Here is a 19,749-nt window from a genome sequence, read left to right as displayed (position 1 = left end):
TGGACTCAAAAGCACAGAGGGTGGTGGGCAGGTCCAGGCTTTGGAATCTGGCATTCCTCCTAACTTGATGGTCTTTGGGTAGACTAATTTTTCTGAGCCTCTGCTATTCTACCTGTATGACAGGGTAAGAGTAGCTGTCTCAAAGAGTAGTGAGACTTAAATGTTCATTTTACTTGATGTTAGGGACACAATTTAAGCCTAAAACACTTACTCTTTTTTCTGATTTTAAATATTTCGAGACCCTAGGAATCAAGTCAGGGGCACAAGGGCATTTTGGATGAGGAAGTCAAGGCCAGACCATGATGGCAACCTGATCTCCCACAGTCAAAGCCTGATTGGCCAGAGCCTCCTGAGGAGGCAGCCAATCCAGGGAGGGGATGGGCAGTGCCTGCTGCCCTGTTGTACTGGTGCTGAATTTGCCCTTGAAGGTAGTCTCCCAGCTGAGAGTCAGAAGTGATGTATCTCAAGGCATTTCCTCTGGATGCACACACTGAAAGCAGGGTTGAGCGGTGGCAGGACAGTAACCCTAGGTGGCTTTTCTGCAGTCCTGAGGCAAGTTTTTGTTGTTTCTGAGACAGGGCCTCACTCGGTTACCTAAGCTGAAGTGTACAGTGGCGTGATCTCAGCTCACTGTAACCTCCACCTCCCTGGCTCGATATCCTCCCACCTCAGCCTCCCAAGTAGCTAGCACTGCAGGCACATGCCCAGCTAATTTTTCAATTAGGTTTCACTATGTTGCCCAGAGTAGTCTTGAATTCCTGGGCTCAAGCAATTCTCCCACCTCAGTCTCCCAAAGTGCTAGGATTACAGGTGTGAGCAACTGTGCCCGCTGGCAAGTCTTGCTAATACTTCATTCCACTGGGTTACCTGCCTTTGTACACTTGAGCTGCAGAAAGACCATGATAACACAGATGACCAAGTGTGGCCACAATACCATTTACTTCTCTGGGGCAGATATACCAGTTTCACCATCTTTTTTATTGGATACAGAGCCATAAATTCTCTGATGCCCATGTGAGTCCTTTTAAATACATACACTCAGGTACATTCAGCAAAGGGCATCTTATGGGTGACATGGAGCAAAGTGCTGGGATGGCGATGCCTGGGTGGGGCAGAGAAGTGTGGCCAGGAAAGGCCCCCTGGGGGCTGGAGGTACAGGCACCACTTCAGAAACAAAAATAAAACCAAAAATTGCTTTCCACCCCTCTGCCTGTGCTTGGGGCTGGGGAAGCTACCCTCTCACGCTCAGGCCCATTATAGCCTAGCTGTGCAGGAAGGCAGGGCCTAAGGGCCAGTTATGGAGGTCACCCACCAGTGGTGCCCACTAGAACCAAGCCTGCTGGCATCAGCCACAAGGCAAGCCTGGGTCACCTCAGGCCTCTGCCCTGGATACAAGACCCTTGCCAGGGCAGAGCTGAGGCTGGCAAGCCCAAGGCCAAGCCTCCCTTGGCCCATGCTGGCAGTGGCAGAGGAGGCTTAGTCTCATGGTGGGGAGCCTGCCTGATTGTCAGGGCAGCCTTGGGACTGGCTGAGGTCCCAAGGGGTTGGGGAGGGAATCGTTGCCTTAGCTGGCCCTGGTATTCTGATCTTTACCCAATCCTAAACCTTATCCTCAGGCAAGGGCTGCAGATGAACACACTTGTCCAGGAATACATACATACACACAATACACAGCAATATATACAGAAATGCAGGCCGGGCACAAGGCTGGGTGAGAAAGCATGGCCACTGGGGTAGAGAGAAGGACCAGGCCCCCCGGGGAAGGAAGTTACACTCATCAGGGACTGACAGGCTGGGACATGTCCCATGGGTTCGAGTTAACTTCTCTGGGCACTTGGGCCATATACCCACTCACTCTCCTGTTTTTACCCCAAGTCCAACAGGAACTGGGACTTTGGCACCAATAGTCACTCTGGGAAGGCCTCCTTCAACTTAGCGCCTTAGAGGGATTGGGGCCCAGGTGACTCCCCACCTGTGGCCCCAAAGATTAGAGACCAGGACCAGGGTAATAGGCAGGACCCAAAGGCAAGGGATGGAGCCAAACCTTGGAGTAGGAGGCCTTGGGAAGGAGGCCCTTTTTTTTTTTTTCCCCCTTTCGAGGCAATTCCTGAGGGGCTGGCTCAGACTCGAGTGTCACAGGACCAAGAAAACAGGAGCTGCCTTGATCCTTAGGTGGTCTCTCCTGGCTGGGGAAAGGCCGTGGTGCTGGGCAGCCCACCCACTCTTTATTCCCGCAGGGATGCATGTAAGTGCATCTTCATTTCCTGTCGGTGCTGTGGGGAAGCAGCCTAAATAAAGCATGAAGTACTTAAGCCAAGTACACCAACCTCCCAGGTAGGCACTGGAGCCAGACTGGATGGCAGGCGGTGGTAGAAACACCAAGTGGCCACCCCCACTGGGCCTCTACACATACCTGGGTCCCCTGGAGCAGGGCTGCTTGCTCTCAGATATTCCTTTCTTGCATCTTACTGGGTATGTGGAGGGATCCCTTTGGGTGGGTAAAGATGGATGAAATGCTTCTGGGGATAGCCAGGCCCTCTGTCCTTGTTCCCATCCTCAGCCCTAGCTGTATGGTTGCCAAAGAAATCAATGCATAGAGCCTCCCAGCAAGCAAAAGCTCCCTACTCAGCAGCAGGGCTCATCCCCAAGGAGAGAACAAAAGAAGAGCGTCAAGGGGCTGGTGGGGCAGGGGCTGCAAAGCTGCCAGTGCTCAGGCATGCATGAAGGCTGGGGGGCACAAGTCTGTCAGCCCGGGGGTGCGTGTGCAGTGGGATACTCTGACCTGTCATTCCTGCTGCAAAGGATTGGGCCTGCTCACACACATCCTTCACACACAGCCAGAACAAGGTGGAGGACTGAGGGGCTTTCCTGGAAATAGCCAAATCCGTGGGAAGTGGACGTCCCCCAGGCAGAAGGGTATCTTGTTCACCCCTCTGCCTCCAGTGCTGGTGGTGCTCGGTACTGTTGCACGAATGAATGAATGAGTGAAACTGCAACTAGCGTCTGGCCTTTCAGCACCACCTTTCTCCCCCCTAGCTCGCTGCCCATATGCCCCAACCTCCTTTCCCAGGGCTAATGCCAGGCATTCTAGTGTGTACCACCCGGAGAGAAGTTGCCCAGAGCCTTGTATTCAGGGATGGAAGGTCCCTGGGACAGAGAAAATCCCTCAGTTGGGCAGGCTGAAGCCAAGCAGGGCATCCCTTTGTGCTTTGTCCAGGAGACAGGGAAGGCAGCACCTCTGGTTCTGGGGTCACAGGGAGCAGGAGCTGCAGGGTGCAGTTGGCGAGGCAGGACCAACAAATCCAAGGTATCCAGGCCCTTAGTGGGCCTCCACCTCCCTTCCAGGCCTCTGGAGGAGAGGAAAGAAAGCCGTGCTGCTTTTTCCTGACCCCTGAGGACAGGGCTGGTGCAGGGAGAAGCCAATGGAGCCAGCTGCTCTGGGGTAGGGGCAGGGAGTGCCACACACAGCCAAGGCTTCGTGCAGGACTGGGCAGGGAGTTGCCAGCATGACACCCTTGGTATTTTAGATTTTCAAAGGGCAGGGACAGAACAAGCCACAGGAGGAAAAGTCAACAATGATAGCAAGATCTGGGACAGAGCTAGGGAGTGACGCCATGGGAGCTGGGTGTGCTGCTGCGTCTGTGGGGTCCCAGCTCTGGAGGACTCTTTACAAGGTAACCGAGGGCTGGGTCTTCATGTCCAAGCCAGGTTGCGTTAGGGAGTTGGGTTCCTGGGAAGGACTGGGTAACGAGGGGACCCCATCCCCAGCCAGGACCAGCAGCCTAATGGCTAGGGCTGGGAGCTGATCCTATCTAGGAGAGAAAGAAACCCTAAGATAGATCTAGTTTAGATGTTTGAAAGAACTTTCCAAATGAAAGTTGGTAGGACCCCCGGCCTCTGAGCCACTATGGGAGTTCTGAGAGGAGGAACTGGGGAGACCTCAAGCCTTTGGAGCCTTGGTTCTGAGACCTGATCCTTTGGGGACTGCAAAGGCCAGTGAAAAGCCCCACTGGAATCCTGTGGCTTCTAAGCCAAGTGGCTCCAGCCCAGGTCCAGCACTTCCCCTAGGCAGAAGACCCCAATGCAGCCCTCAGCCCATGGGGCCCGTGGAGACCGAGGAAGGGGGAGTCTGTTGAGGATGCTCTTCCTCTTCCTTGGCCCCATGGGTCTGGCTCCCTGCCAAGGCTACATCTTCAAGCAAGCTAATTAGACAAGGAAGCAAAGCAAGCCACCCTCCTCCTGGCTTCCTCCACAGCCTCAGCACAGAGGGCGGCCCGTGCCTCCCTCCCAGACAGCCTTGGTGACCCGAAGGCCATCAGGTTCCTGCCCAAGCACCTGGATTAGAAGGAAATTCTTTGAGGACAGGAAGTACTTCTCACTGTGACAGGGCTGCCTGGGGCTGGGACCTTGACCCTCTGGAGAGTCCCTCAGGAATGAATGTAGGTATAAAAACGTGCGCCTTTCAGCTTTGAATTTAGCTCTGGTATGCGGTGGGGTGTGGGGTTGGGAGGAGGGGTCTTGTCTTACAGCAATAAATAAGTTTCCTCCCCCTGGCAATCCCCTACCGTGGAAGGGTGGTCTCATCCTGGAGAGAAGTTCTGGGTGACTGTTTCCTTTCCAAACCCACCCCCACTACCCCACTGTACTGCTGCCCCCAGCTTTTGGCTGACCACGTGCCCAGGTTCCTAGGTCTGCCTGTGGTATCCCCAGAAAATGTGGATCCAGAGCCTAGGCAGGCTGTCTGAAGGGGTGCCCCCAGAAGGCTGGGGCAGGGTTGGGGAGAAGAGTCCTCCTTGCCAAGTCTGAGCTGCCCTGTGGAGCCCCCGCTGGCCTGGGGCCCCAGAGACTCCTGACCAGGAGGCTGGGCCTCAGGAAGGAGAGGCCGGCCAGAACAGCTGAGGAGCCACTGGGTGGTTATTGCAGATCCTCCAGGTGATGATGACACCAGGCGCTGGTGGTGACAGCTCCTCAATGGCTGTGCCAGAGGCTGCTCCAGCCGGGGTAGGGTCGGGGTCGGAGGGCAGCTTCTGTCCAAGCCCCTGTACTAGGGAAGCAGTGCCCTGGGTCAGGCCTGTTGCTCCGCTGCTCCAGGAGGAGGACAGGAGATTTGTCAGTCCCCCTCCAGAAGCCAAGGATAACACTTGGCCTCCAAAGGTCTAGTCCAAACCAGGGTCCCTCTGAGGTCCAAAGAGAGTGCCCTGATATGGGGCTGGCAGGGGCCCTGCCGCCCCCTACCCGGGTTAGCAGCCGCCTTCCACCTTGATGTGCAGAATCTTAGAGAAGCCGGGCCTCCGTCGCAGGGCCTGCGGACCGAACCCTGGATTAGTTCTCCCTCCTGCCACACTCACCCAGGTCACCAGCCCCAGTTCAGGGATGCCACTTGGGGTCTTGGACAGCCTCAGAGCCGACCCCTCACCTGGAGTTTTGTCACCATGTCCTCAAACAGCTTTTGGGCCTCAGGGCTGCTGGGCTCTTTGAAATAATCCGCAATCCCAATCTGGACCACAATCGACTTGAGGTTCCGGCAGATGCCTGAGAAAAGGTGGGCAAGGCAGGGGCGTGTTTGGCCTGGGCTGTGGAGCTGCCTCCTCTCCTCTCACTAATTAATGAAATCAGACAATCAGGTGCCAGCCACCGGGAACACGAGACAGGACCCATGCCACCTGGGGGCTTGCGACAAGATGCGGGGAGAGGTAGGTGGGGCTGAGGGACAGGAGAGGCTGCAGTGGCCTCTGGGAGGGTGAGTGGCAGCCGCCAGTTGTCCAAGGCCTCTAGGAACTTCCCTGACACAGGGGGCAGCTATACCATGGTCTGGGCATTTGGGGATGAATGACAAGGAACAGAGTGGCTGAGGTGAGGCTCGCGGATCCGGGCTCAAGCACAAAGGAGGGGGAGGTGGGACAAACACTTGAGAACAGACGGCTTAAGGAACTGGATATGGCGTGAAGGCGGGGGAGGTGGAGGAAGATCAGATGGCTGAGAAGGGCCTCGAGGTCATGATTCTGGAGGCTGAGCAGTTAGTTCTGGTGATAAAGTCCAGGGCGTGCCATGTGGCTGAAGGGGGAAGAAGGTCTTGGAAAGAGGGTCCTCAGTGCAGGTGGAGCAGTGACTGAGAGTGGGGTGGGTGGTTTGAGAAAGGTGCGGAAGCCAAGGAGGTATGATCTGGAGTCCAGGGAGAGAGGAGTCTTCACCCTGAGAACTGTCCTGGGGCGGGGGGTGGGGGGAGCTTTCACATATCCCATTTAATCCTCTCACCCATCCTAGAAAGTCAACTTAGAAGATGGGAATACAGGACTCAGAGAGGTATAGTAACTTGCCCAACATCACTCAGCTAATAAGTAGCAGAGCCAGACCTGGGACCTAGGTCAGTCAAGCTCCAGAACCAGCGCTCTTAACCTGTCCCCCTGCCTTTGCCCTTGGCTGGAGGCCCTGATCCATCTGCCCCAGTGACAGAGCCCCGTGGCAGGTGATAGTCATACCCTGCCCCGCATTCCCCATTGCTCACTGTTGAAATGCAGCAGGGCCTTAGGGGTGACGGGAGTCGCTGTGAGCACCAGCATCTCCAATCCCTTCAGGCCTTCCCGGCAGACCTCTGCCGCCACCTCCTGGGTGATCTCTGACACATGGTCAAGCTCCAGGACCTGCAGCCGCATGCAGTTTCTCGCTAGGAAGAGGAAGAAGGGGGATCCTGCTGACAAACCCCCCAGGTCACCCCTGCAGCCAGCACCCTGGCCACCACTCTTCCACCTGCCACCACCCAGGCTGCAGCCCCAGGCCCCTGTGGGATTTCACTGGGCAGCACTGCACCCATGCCTGCTTCTTACTACCCGCCACCCCAGTCCGAGGAAAGACTCACCAAGTGATGCCAGGCCCTGCACCCCACAGCCGGCACCCCCGACCCCCAGGGCCCGCAGGTGGGGCCAACAGCGACCAATCATCTGCAGGCAGCGGTTACTGAAGCGCGTGGGCTGCTGGCTGGAGAACGGGAAGGGGGAGCTGTCAGGGAGGTCTTTGGATGCCTGACACCCCAGCATGCTCCTCCTGTGGGACCCCTCCCTGATTCAGGCAAGCGTTCCTCCAACAACCCAGCTGGTCAAGTCAGAAAACCGGGATCATCCCTGACTCCTCTGCCCTCATCTCATCCACCAAGTCCTGCAGATTCTGACTCCCAAGCACTCTTTTTTCTTTTTTCTTTTGAGACAGGGACTCATTCTACCACCCAGGCAGGAGTGCAGGGGTGCAATTTCGGCTCACTGCAACCTCTGCCTCCTGAGTTCAAGCGATTCTCCTGCCTCAGCCTCCCAAGTAGCTGGGACTACAGGCATGTGCCACCATGCCTGGCTCATTTTCTTGTACTTTTAGTAGAGACGGGGTTTCACCATGTTGGCCAGGCTGGTCTCAAATTCCTGGCCTCAAGTGATCCACCGCCTCGGCCTCCCAAAGTGCTGGGATTACAGGTGTAAGCCACTGTGCCCGGCCTTAACTACTCTTGAACCCACAGTTCAGACCACCATTGGCATTCTCTGGGTTAACACTAGTCTCCCTGCCATCTCATCCTCCACACTGTAGACAGGGAGCCCTTCATTCCTACAGCCACTCACTCCGCCATTCAGCAAGTGGTTATCAAGTCAACAATAACTGAGCTAGGCCCTGGGGTGCAGTGCTGACAACATAGACATGGTCCCTGCCCTCAAAGAGTGGACAGTCTCTTTGGTGGCAGGAAAGTGGTGAGGGGCATAGAACATTACCAGTCTGATCTTAATCCCTTTCTTAAAATCTAAAATCCCCCCAAATAGCTTCCAATACTTTCCAGATAAAATGCAAAAAACCTAAATTCCTTAGCAAGGCCCTTCCTGATTGCCCTAACTTTCCTTTCCATTCACACCAAACGCCATTTCCCTGAACACTTCATCCCTCATCATTTGCCCAGGCAACAGACATCTCTCTGGCTGGCATCTATTATGTACTTGATACCAGGGATACAGAAATGGACATTCCTAGATTCTGCCTTGAGAACCACCTGCCTAGTGTAGGAGATCGAAATATCAAGAAATTATTGCAAAGTAGGGCTGGGTGTGGTGGCTCATGTCTGTAATCCCAGCACTTTGGGAGGCCGAGGCGGGCAGATCACCTGGGGCCAGGAGTTCGAGATCAGCCTGGCCGACATGGTGAAAGCCCGTCTTTACTACAAATAAAAAAATTAGCCAGGCGTGGTGGCCCATGCCTGTAGTCCCAGCTACTTGGGAGGCTGAGGCAGGAGAATGGCGTAAACCCGGGAGGCGGAGCTTGCAGTGAGCTGAGATCTGGCCACTGCACTCCAGCCTGGGTGACAGAGCGAGACTCCGTCTCACAAAAGAAAAAAAAAAAAAAAGAAATTATTGCAAAGTAGATGACAGAGGGATCAGGGCAAAATGCAGTGGGGATTGAGGCAGGGGACCAGTGACACGCTCTACCCAGGGTGTTACAGAAGGCACACTGGATGGCTGGGAGGAGCTGTCGCGTGGAGAGGAGCAAAGGAGCCTGGTGTGTTAGAGGAACTCCAAGCAGAGTGAGAAATGATTTCATAACCTGGATTCTCCAACGACCAGCTCTTTCATACACTGACCTCCCTGAACCACCTTTCATATGTCAAACAAAGCTGGTGGTTTTTAGCTGGTGTTTACTGAACAATTACTGTAGACCCTGCAGGCTTTGTGTACCTGATCTCATTTGGGCCAGCAACAGCCCTAATAAGGTCCATAGTTCCTAGTACCACCTTTACTTTGCAGTTTGAGAAACTAAGACACGATTGGGATTCCCAAGGTGGCACTGCCAGTAAGCCAGGACATGACCCCAGGTCTGATTTCATTTATTTATTTATTTATTTATTTATTTATTTATTTATTTTTGAGACAGAGTTTCGCTCTTGTTGCTCAGGCTGGAGTGCAATGGCACAATCTCGGCTCACCGCAACCTCCGCCTCCCAGGTTCAAGTGAGTCTCCTGCCTCAGCCTTTTGAGTAGCTGGGATTACAGGCATGCACCACCACGCTCGCCTAATTTTGTATTTTTAGTAGAGACAGGGTTTCTCCATGTTGGTCAGGCTGGTCTCGAACTCCAGACCTCAGGTGATCCGCCCAAACTGGCCTCTCAAAGTACTGGGATTACAGGTGTAAGTCACTGTAATCAACCAGGTCTGATTTTAAAGCCCTGCTCCTAATGCCTCAATGGACAGATTAATGTGTGTTAATCTGTCCTGATAGCTTGTGGAATGGGCTCAGATCCGCTCAGTCCTCAGCCCCAGACCAGGCCCAACTGTGTTCCCCCCCAAACCTGCCAGGGCTCACCAGGGATGAAGTGGTGCCACTTGGAGGGAGACGATCTCTCTGCAGCCTGCGCCCAGGGCCCAAATGACCTCATGGCCCACAGGGTCTGTGGCACTCCTGTGAAAAGACAAAGCTGCTGGTAATCCCAAGACTTTGGGAGGTCAAGGCTGGGGTTGGGGATCACCTGAGCCCAGGAGTTCTAGACCAGCTTGGGCAATACGGTGAGCCCCCGTTTCTATTAAAAAAAAGAGAGAGAGAAAATGAAAAGATACAAGACAAAGCTGGAGTTGCCCACTCTTGGTGGCCTCTGCTCTTGCCAAAGCTTCCTTCCCTTCAGCCATAGAGTTCTTGGATCCCTTTGCTTGAGAACCCTGGGGGAAGCTATGCAGCACCTAGGGATCCCGTGGGACCCTGGGCCTAGAGGGAACAGGCTACGCTTCTAGTCGGTTGACCCACCTGTAGGTGACAGCCTGCAGGGCACGGCAGTAGCAACTGGCCAGCCAGAGCGAGCGGTCGGTGAGGATGTTTGGACAGTGGGAGATGCGCAGGATCAGCAGGTTCCCCCCAGCTGCCTTCAGCAGGGACTCCAGCCCAGCTTCCAAGCAGCCCCTGGAGATGACCAAGAGGTCAGAGAGCTGGCCACCTCCTCCTCTGGGAAACATCCTTACTTAATTCCAGGTCTGTGGCCCAACAGCACCCAGCACCCACCCACTGCAGGCCTCACCGGGTGCTACGGGCATACTCCTCCTTGCTCTCCTTCTTTCCCCGCTGCCGGGGCTTCAAGTTCTGCAGCGTCAGAGAGTGGGCCTGGGTGCACCACTGAGCCAGCATTGCCAGGAACTGTGGGGGAGGGGAAGAGTATTTGGAGATGAAGGGGTCTGCACTTGGTTGGCTGGAGGTGGGCCAGCCCCGGATAGGAGGCTGCATGAGAGCATTTCAGGGAAGCCAGGTTGGCGCTACAGTGTTGTAAGGGTTGCAAGGACCAGACCTTCAGGGGCCAGATTCTACCCACGGGGAAAGGTGGGTTCACAGCAGGGCATAGAAGGCAGGCAGGGGCAGGCACCTTGGAGCAGACACGGGCATTCTCAAGCAGCACCCTTGTCCAGACTGCAGGGTGGCGGGCCACGAAGCGCCAGTCCCGGCAAACCTCAGCGGCGTGCAGCAGTGTGCGCGTGTCCAGGTAGGTGAAGATGCAGAAGAGGGCGGCTCGCATCTTCAGGATCTCTGGGCTGATGACCTCATTGGAGCGTGAGGGGCTGCCCCTCTCTGCTCGCCGACCCCGTCCACTGCCTCCCTCAGGGCGGGCTGCAGAATACAAGGGTTTCAAAAGTGAGCGTGGAGGGTCAAGGCTGGTGTGGGGATGTGTGTGGGGAGCTGGGGCAGGGTAGGAGCTGCAGAGCAATGGGCATGCTGTGGTACCAGGGCCTAGGGAGGAAGGAAAAGGGGCCTCTGCATCCCTGTCCTTTGCGGTACCCCATCTCCAGTTTTACAATTTACAAAAAGGCATCCCTTGTGTAAACTTTCTTTTTAAGGTTATATATCATTCAAACTCACCCCCTACATGAGGCAACATATCAGATTTGGAGAGGGAAAGGGGTTGGGGGGTGCTGCAGTATAAACTGGGCCTCTGGAAACAGAAGGTGGGCATGGGGCTACCCAGAACATGGGGTGCAGCTACAAGCCTGACCCTAGCCTAGCCCTCTCACCTCCCAACCTACCCACATATGTGTGGGGCCTTCTGTGAATATGGTGGGAGGCCTCTCCCCCACTGCACCAGGGGCTTCAGAGTTGGGAGGCAACAATCAACTGCTGTCCTATAAATGTTGATGAGCCCACCACGTGAATGGACCCCCCCGTCCCCCGGATGTGGCATCCTTGTGCATCAGACAATCTGAGCATACTTGTGCCGCTGCAGCCCTGCCCTGTCACAAGAGTTCCTGCCCTAGGCTTAAAGGGTGCTATGTAGGAGGGGTGGGCAAGTCTGGGGAAAGGGAAGGGGGGTGCAGGAGCCCAGGAGATTCACTGCCTCAGATCTGTGTCCCCCTGCCAACCCTTCCGGGACCTACCTGAGAGCCGGCAGCTGCTCAATGGCCCAGCCATAGCAGGCCCGGGGCGGGGCGCATCCAACGGGCCCTCAGCCTCTGACTCAGTGGTTCGGGAGCCAACGTCAGAGACGTCACCCTCTTCCCCCTCAGTGCTGTGTCGGCGGGGTCTGCGCTGCCAGTTCTGGATGGCCTGGCGCCGCAGGCCTGAGCTGCGAGGGGGCTGGGACCGCTCTGAGCCCCCGTTGGTAGCCTGGGCCCGTGTGCCCAAGCCCCCAGGGCCACTGTCCTCAGGGGCCCCCTCCTCCGGCCTGGGCAGCTCCAGACTGTCACTGTCATAGCAGCCTGAGCTCTGGGATGCGGCTGGCACACGGCTGGAGGCCCTGGGGCAGGGTGGATCACACAGTAAGGGGTGAGAGGCACCAGGCCTGCCCAAACTCCCCACCCTGCCCCTACCGTTGGCTGAGGGCAACCCACCCACACTGCTTTCCAAAAGCCCCCTTTGGGTGTGGAAAGGCAGACACACGTGACCCGGGGGGTCAGGGACAGGAGGATGACACAAGCCCCAGACAGGTCAGCGGATCTTTCCAGGGCGAGGGTGGGCTGTATGGGGTGGGCTGGGCCCAAGGCTTACCCTGTGCTGGGAGAGGAGCCATGCCGTGACACTGCATATGTGCTAGGCACGGCCGGGCCCGCGTGGTGTTCTCGCTGTGGGCCCCCAGAGCAGGAGGTAAAGGAGAGGGGCGGAGGAGGCAAGAGGATGAGCAGGAATAGCAGGGGAAACAGGGAAAAAGATGGAGAGGAAATGGGGGAGAGGAGAGAGAAGGGAAAACAGTTGGGAAAGATGGACAAATGGACAGACAGACAGCCCAGAGAGGCAGGTTCACCAGCCCCTCCCCACAGCCACCCAACACCCCGGACCCCAGCTTGTGGCTCCTGGAATCTCATTTGCAGGGATGGGCAGAGATAGCCCCTGAGGACTGGGGTCACTGAATCATATCTCACTACAGCCTCGGGGACTGGCACTGGCACTCCTGCCCAATCAGAGGGTCTCCCCATTCCTGGCATCTGCTCGTGGGGGAAAAGCCAAAGAAGGGGCGAATGGGGCATCATGGAGAGATATCCAGCCACGTGAAAGGTGAGGTTGTGGGGGACCAGGTGTGCAGGTAGAGGAGAGAAAGCAGGTGGGCACTCACCATTCTGCCTGGGCCCCGGGCATTGGGGCCAGCACCACCGCCCCCACCTCCACGGCCCAGGCTGGCACTGGGCGTGCTGCCACAGCTGCTGCTGATGACCTGCAGCTGTCGCTCGGCACGGTCAGCCCGCTCAAGGAGTTCCTCAATGAACTGCTGCAGCCGCAGCTTGGCGCTGGCCTCCCGCGCCGCTGTCTCCTTCAGGAACTGGTCGATCTGCACCACCTCCCTGGGCCCAGAGCAGTCTCTTACCCCAGAGCCTCAGCCTGCCTGCCCACCCACCCTCTGGAGGAGAGCCTGGCCAGTGCGGGGAGACACCGGCACAGCTGCCTGCGGTGTCTGCTAACGGTCACATGGGTTCCTGCAGAACAGGCCTAGCCCCGCACGATGATACATACAGAAATGCATGCATGCACTCCGAGCCACACACTCACACCCCACCCACCCGGCCCCAGACCCTGCTCTCCACAGAAATACTACACACCCCGCTCTCCACAGAAATACTCAGGCATACTCAGTCCCACACAACCACTCGAGGCACACACACATCCCCACACACGTACCCCATGTACATTCATATGCCATAACCAGACACATCTCTCTCATACAGAAACACAGACATGTTCAGTCACATGTGCATGGCCTTCAATACCCAGCATCCCAACACAGAACACTCCTAGGCACATACTTAGAGCCACCAGCCATGTCACATATCCCCACACAGAGGCCCATTACACAGCCCCAGGCACAGCCCCACACATTCATGTTCGTGTACTCACATCATTTTCCAGCTCGGGCATGTGCTCACGTGTGAGACACGCAAAGAACCATGGAGGCATAGTACCACCGACACAGTCAAACATACTTTCAAGAACCTTCAAAAATACACGCTAAGTCACATCACCCCACAGAGGAATACACTCAAATGTGGAAGCATACTGATAGTTTGCACCAACTTCTAGGAGCTGCATGAACACATGGCACACTTAGAATCACGTGTGTACTTACTCCCAAATGCATTCCCGGTTGTTTGTGCATCCATTCAACATTTATTGAGCACCCTCTAGGTGCCAGGCACTGTTCTAGGTATTGGGGAAATAGCAGTGAACAACTCCTGCCTTTATGGAGTTTACATCACAATGGGGACACATAAATAACATCTATATACAAATGCTCCTTGGCTTACAATGGGGATACATCCCCGTCAGCCCATTGTAAGTTGAAAATATCATCAGTCAAAAATGCATTTAATGCACTTACCCTACTGAACACCAGTGCTTAGCCTGGCTTACCTTAAATGTGCTCAGAGCACTTCTATTAGCCTACAGTTGGACAAAATCACTGAACACAAAGTCTATTTTATAAAAAAAGTGTTGATCTCATGTAATTTATTGAATACTGTACTAAAGAAACAGTATGGTTGTACATACTGTTTTTCATTTTCACACAGTACAGTTTCTACGGACTGCATGATGCTTTTGTAGCATCAGAAAATTTAAAAATTGTGTCAAACCATCATAAGTCAGGGGTCATCTGTAGTTCATAATCCTACATTTAAAGACCAGAGAAATGAAGAGGACTGAGACAGATAGAAGGAAATCCCAAGAGTGTCCTGGAAGCCAAGGGAAGAAGGCATGTCAGGGATCAGCTATGTCAAATGCCACCAATGGGGCAAGTAAGACCATGGCTAGGCCTTAGCAACAGAAAGGTCACTGGTGACATGGGGACCCTGGTAGAGGTGGAAACCCGATCAGCCTGGGTTCAAGAGAGAAAGTGAGGAAAGAAATTGGAGACAAGAAGTATAAACAAATACAAGGAGTTTTCTGTAAGGAGAGAAAAGGAGCAGTAGCTTAAAGGGAAGAGGGTTGTGGTAGATGAAAGAAATAACATTCTGTATGCCTTTAGAAATATGCAGAAACAGGCTGGGCGCGGTGGCTCACGCCTGTAATCCCAGCACTTTGGGAGGCCGAGGAGGGCTGATCACGAGGTCAGAAGATGGAGACCATCCTGACTAAAATGGTGAAACCCCGTCTCTACTAAAAAAAAAAAAAAATATATATATATATATATATATATATGTATATACAAAAAATTAGCCGGGGGTGGTGGCGGGCGCCTGTAGTCCCAGCTACTCGGGAGGCTGAGGCAGAATGGCGTGAACCCAGGAGGCGGAGGCTGCAGTGAGGCGAGATCACGCCACTGCACTCCAGCCTGGGCAACAGAGCAAGACTCTGTCACAAAAAAAAAAAAAAAAAGAAAAGAAATATGCAGAAACAGAAAATCTGATGATGGGAGAGGGGAGAGTTGAGCTATGTCTTTGGGTAGACAAAAGAGAAGAGGATCTGGTGCCAAAATGCAGGAGTTGGCTTGTCTAGGACAGAGAAGAAGAAAGGCAGTCTTCACAAAGAGGCACAGGGTCACACTGCCATGTCCTCACAGTACCAAACACACATCATCATGACACTCTTGGCCCCACATGCATGCTACTGGCCACAGATCCTCTATTACAAAGCCATGGCCACATACAGACACACTCAGGCACGCCCACGGTGGTGGTGGCGGCGGCACAGTGACCCGCACAGGCACAACCACCCACAGGGCCCCGAGGGTCTACTCACTGCTGCTTGCGGCTCAGCTCCTGTTCCTTGTGCACCAGGTCCTGCTTGAGTGAGGCCAGAAGCTCTACGCTCACGTCCACCTGGCGGGAGAGCTCAGACGCGCGCTCCTCCAGCTCCTCCTTCTCGCGCCCAAGCCTCGCACTCTCCTGCCGCGCAGTCTCCAGCTCCGCCGCCTTGCGCTCCAGCTCGGCCTGCAGCCGGCCCACCTGGCCCGCGATCTTCTGCTCCACCTCCTCGCTCAGGCGCTCCAGCCGCCGGTCCACCTCCAGCTTCTCCAGCGCACGGATCTTGAGGCGCGCCAGGCCCTCTTCGTAGGCCACATCGGCAGGTGAGGGGGACGCGGGCGAAGCGGAGGCAGGCCCGGGGCAAGGGCCGGGGCCAGGCCCAGGCGGCGGCGTCGAGCACGCTGAGGACGCCACGGACTTGCGGGCGAACAGCTCCCCCAGCGGGATCTCGATCTCGCGCAGCGCATAGCGAGCGGCAGCGGCGGGCACGAGGCCCGGCTCGGCCAACTCCTCGCAGGGCAGGCTGGCGGGCACCAGGTCGCCGGGGAAGTGTGCGAGGGGCGCGTGGTGGTGGTGGTGGTGCAGCAGGTGCGGCGCCGCGGGCGACGGCCCGGCCGCCTGCTCCTTGCCCTGGAAGGACGTGCTCTCGAAGACCTCGCGCCGGGCGCCGGGCACGGCCAGCAGGGCGGCGGGCTCGGGCGCCAGCGGGAAGCCCGAGGCGGCCGCCGCGGCGGCCGCTGCAGCGGCGGCGCCGTCGCAAATGCTGTTGGTCTTGGAGAGGATGTAGAGCGTCTCGTAGGTGTGGCTGTACTCCAGGTGCGCGCGCAGCGACGACAGGCTGCGGAAGCGCTTGTGCTCCCCGCAGCGGGGGCAGCGGTACGGCAGGTCCAGCGAGGCCATGGCCCCGCCGCCCCCGCGGCACGCGGGCTCCACCGCGGCCGCCCCGCCGGTCAGCCGGGCGCGCTCATGGGGGACCGCGGGCCAGGCCCCCTGCGGGGTCAGGAAGGCTCAGGGCGCCCGCGGCCCGGGGCGAGGAGGCTGGAAGAGACGCGATGAGTCTTAGGAAGAGGGTATCACTGCGCCCACCCCGGCTCCCAGTCCCGAGCCCTCATCCCCCAGCCATGAGGAAACAGTATCGAGGGGCAACGGGCGACCTCCCAGAGGAGGCTGGCCTGCTCTGGCACCTGTGCGAGGGCCTGTATATGTGCAAGAGAGAGAGAGAGCGAGAGAATGAGATAATCTGTTTTTAAAGGGGCTGGCTCGTAATTACTTTTATTTATAATGGTTCCAACCTGGAAACGACCCAAGTGCCCATCAATGGTAGAATGGTTAAACTGTAGCATATTAATGATGGAATCTACCCAGCAATAAGAAAAGAAACTATTGGTACACACAGTGACGTGGATGAGTCCATCCAATATTATGTTGCATGAAAGAAGCCAGACCAAAGAGTGCATGCTGTAGAATGCCAGAGAGATGGAGTTCAAGAACAGACACAATTGATGATGAAGTCAGCATAGAGGTCCCCAGCTGGGGGCTACATGGACTGGGAAGGGGCAGGAGGCAGCTTTATGTGATGTGGAGAATGTTCTATATCTGCTCTGGGTGGTGGTTATACAGTTGTGTACATATGTAAATAATCATCAAGCTGTATACTTAAGATGAGTGTAAAAATCCTTGGAAAGAAGATGCTTATTTTCAGTTTTTGCAGACTGCACCCCCACACAGGCTGGAACTATTGGTACCATGTTTCAGTAACCAAAACATCACTCTACCTAATGACATCACTTGTGTCACTGTTTGTTTTGTCCCGACTTCTGCACCACATCCTCCTATCCCTATCACTCCAAGCCCTTAGGTCTTTTTCTCAGACCTAGAAAAGGTGAGGTAGGCTTCCAGTAAGTGTCCCTGCCCCACCTTTACCCCAAGGGCTTTATTATCCGTCCTCCCCACACCCCTTTTGGCACAAGGTCCCTCCATCCCCCCACCAATTCTGGCATTCCAACCCTCCTCACCGTCAACTCCTGCTGCCCCTCCAGATCTGGCTTCCTGTCACCCTTCTCCTACCTCGTGGGGTCTCCATCCCATTCCTCACTGCCATCCTCTTTCTAACTGTCTGCAATCAGGCTTCCACTGCCCTGTGATCAAGGTCACAGACCACCTGCTGATCAGTTAAGCCAGTTGTCATCAACCCGACTTGGTCCCATGGCTGATACGGTTGACCCCTCCATCTTCACAGGCTGCCATGAGCTTTCCGGTCTGGATTTTCCCATGGGTTCTGCAACTTCCTGTTCTTGCTGCCTTCCTAAACGTCCTCATTCCCTGAGGTCTGCCTCTGGAGCCCTCCATCTCTATCCTCCCCCCAGGAAGGCAGTCGGCTTCCCTCCCACAGGTTTACTCGCACCTGTAAGCTCTACTTCTCCATCCTGACCTGCCGCAGAGTTCTGTTGCCTTCTGGCATTTCCACAGGATGTATGGGTGGATGTCTGTTCCCTTTGCCAGCCCAGCATCCAGTCCTCCTCCTGGTAACAGCACCCTGCTTTGACCATAGGGAACCATCCTTCCCCACTTTCTCAGTCCACATGGTCTTGGGGATGTGACATAGACCTGGCAAATCCCCAGTCCTGGGGTAAACATGGAGCACCAAAGTTGAGCCAGTGAGCCCCAGGACTGTTCTAGAATGACTGAGGGAAAGCATTGTCTTTGGGATCAGGTTTCTAAGCTGATGGAGAAGGCCGGTGCTGCTGGGGCCATCCTTTCTCCTTTTGGGAGGAGACACCTGGGAATGAAGCCAACCCAAAGAAGCAAAACTTAGATGGAGAAAGACATTCCTCACAGACACTGTTTGAGAGCCTGGCCTGTTCAGTTACACAAACTAATCAATTCTGCACCACCACCCCCTTTTTTATGAGATGGAGTCTCACTCTTTCACCCGGGCTAGAATGTAGTCGTGCAGTCTCAGCTCACTACAACCTCCCCCTCTGAAGTTCAAGCGATTCTCCTGCCTCAGGAGTCCCAAGTAGCTGGGACTACAGGCATGTGCCACCACGCCCAGCTAACTGTTGTATTTTTAGTAGAGACAGGATTTCACCATGGTGGCCAGGCTAGTCTCGAACTCCTGGCCTCAAGTGATCCACCTGCCTCAGCCTTTTTTTTTTTTTTTTTTTTTTTTTGAGACGGAGTCTCGCTCTGTCACCCAGGCTGGAGTGCAGTGGCCGGATCTCAGCTCACTGCAAGCTCCGCCTCCCGGGTTCACGCCATTCTCCTGCCTCAGCCTCCCGAGTAGCTGGGACTACAGGTGCCCGCCACCTCGCCCGGCTAAGTTTTTGTATTTTTAGTAGAGACGGGGTTTCACTGTGTTAGCCAGGATGGTCTCGATCTCCTGACCTCGTGATCCGCCCGTCTCGGCCTCCCAAAGTGCTGGGATTACAGGCTTGAGCCACCGCGCCCGGCCCTGCCTCAGCCTTTGAAAGTGTTGGGATTACAGGTGTGAGCTACTGCACCCAGCCCCTATTTCCCTTTTTTGCTTAAGCTAGTTACAGCTGGTTCTGTGTTACTTGCACCCAGAAAACATCCTAACCAAGAAATTAGAATCAGAGATGGAAAGTTTTCATAGACCCACAAAAGAAATTAGCTGAACTAAGCAGGGGGGCATAAGCTGGCACTACTTCCCCCATTCCCCACTCACAGGTTGGTGAACAGAGCAGCAGCAAAGCAGATGATGAAACTGTCTCCCACCATCCCTGGAGCTCAGGCCATGTACCTACCATGGCTGGAACATTAGGGGATTTGGAGAAAAATGTCAGGATGTTGGGAGTGTCTTTCCAATGGCCTCAGTAAGGTCCAACAAGCAAGAGACACACTCTGGCTGAAAGGAGCCCATCTGAAAGCAGAAAGGAAGAAAATTTGGGCTTGCCCAGAGAGGCCCTTTCTGCTTGCGGCCAGTAATTCAACATGGCTGAGAGTCAGATAATTAAGAGCTAGTTCTTTGCTTCAAGCTAAAGGCAGCTCAAGCGAAGACAAAGAGGCTGGGTACTAAGAGGGAGACAAGCCTGGGGCCTGACAGGTACTCAACTCCTCGGGCCCTGCTGAACCTCTCCTGCTGTGCCCCCTCCAGCTGGACAGAAGCTTCCATTATAAACAGCCTTCCATTGGGATGAAGCTTGAGTGAGAAGAGGCAGATAACCTTCTGCCTCCCACCCCAGACTAGGAGTTTGCATTGCCCTGTGGTAGAGGCCCAGCTAGAGGCTGCAGAACCAAGGGCTCCTGGGATGGGCAGAACACTGGGGCCTGTTGCTAAGAGATAACCCTTACCCTCCTTCTATACCACCACCAGGGACTTCATTCAAGATTCATAACTTTCTTTAACTTTCTTTTTTTTTTGAGATGGAGTCTCACTCTGTCACCCAGGCTGGAGTGCAGTGGCATGATCTCGGCTCACTGCAACCTCCACCTCCCGGGTTCATGCCATTCTCCTGCCTCAGCCTACTGAGTAGCTGGGACTACAGGCGCCCAAAACCATGCCCAGCTAATTTTTTTGTATTTTTAGTAGAGATGGGGTTTCATTGTGTTAGCCAGGATGGCCTT

The 19,749-nt window shown here is 55.2% G+C and overlaps 1 protein-coding gene across 2 annotated transcripts in view; it reads right to left on the bottom strand.

Annotated features, from left to right (window-relative positions):
- Window positions 1-957: 957 nt before the first annotated feature.
- Window positions 958-19,749, bottom strand: part of FBXO41 (F-box protein 41) — a 30,667-nt gene continuing 11,875 nt past the window's right edge. The window contains exons 2-14 of one of the 2 annotated variants that reach the window (XM_045369078.2): window positions 18,930-19,045; window positions 15,158-16,200; window positions 12,543-12,768; window positions 11,981-12,054; window positions 11,371-11,729; window positions 10,368-10,609; window positions 10,029-10,144; window positions 9,761-9,913; window positions 9,326-9,421; window positions 6,857-6,975; window positions 6,506-6,664; window positions 5,417-5,532; window positions 958-5,303 (exon numbers count right to left, since the gene is read on the bottom strand). In XM_045369078.2, the coding sequence (XP_045225013.2) occupies window positions 5,241-5,303; window positions 5,417-5,532; window positions 6,506-6,664; window positions 6,857-6,975; window positions 9,326-9,421; window positions 9,761-9,913; window positions 10,029-10,144; window positions 10,368-10,609; window positions 11,371-11,729; window positions 11,981-12,054; window positions 12,543-12,768; window positions 15,158-16,062 (2,628 nt within the window). In that variant the 5' untranslated portion in view covers window positions 16,063-16,200; window positions 18,930-19,045 and the 3' untranslated portion in view covers window positions 958-5,240. The remainder of the gene's footprint in view (window positions 5,304-5,416; window positions 5,533-6,505; window positions 6,665-6,856; window positions 6,976-9,325; window positions 9,422-9,760; window positions 9,914-10,028; window positions 10,145-10,367; window positions 10,610-11,370; window positions 11,730-11,980; window positions 12,055-12,542; window positions 12,769-15,157; window positions 16,201-18,929; window positions 19,046-19,749) is intronic. The other variant, XM_015433541.3, reaches the window with a different exon arrangement.

Source organism: Macaca fascicularis, chromosome 13, assembly GCF_037993035.2.
Source record: "Macaca fascicularis isolate 582-1 chromosome 13, T2T-MFA8v1.1".
NCBI classification, from domain to species: domain Eukaryota; kingdom Metazoa; phylum Chordata; class Mammalia; order Primates; family Cercopithecidae; genus Macaca; species Macaca fascicularis.
This window is presented reverse-complemented; position numbering and strand designations above follow the sequence as displayed.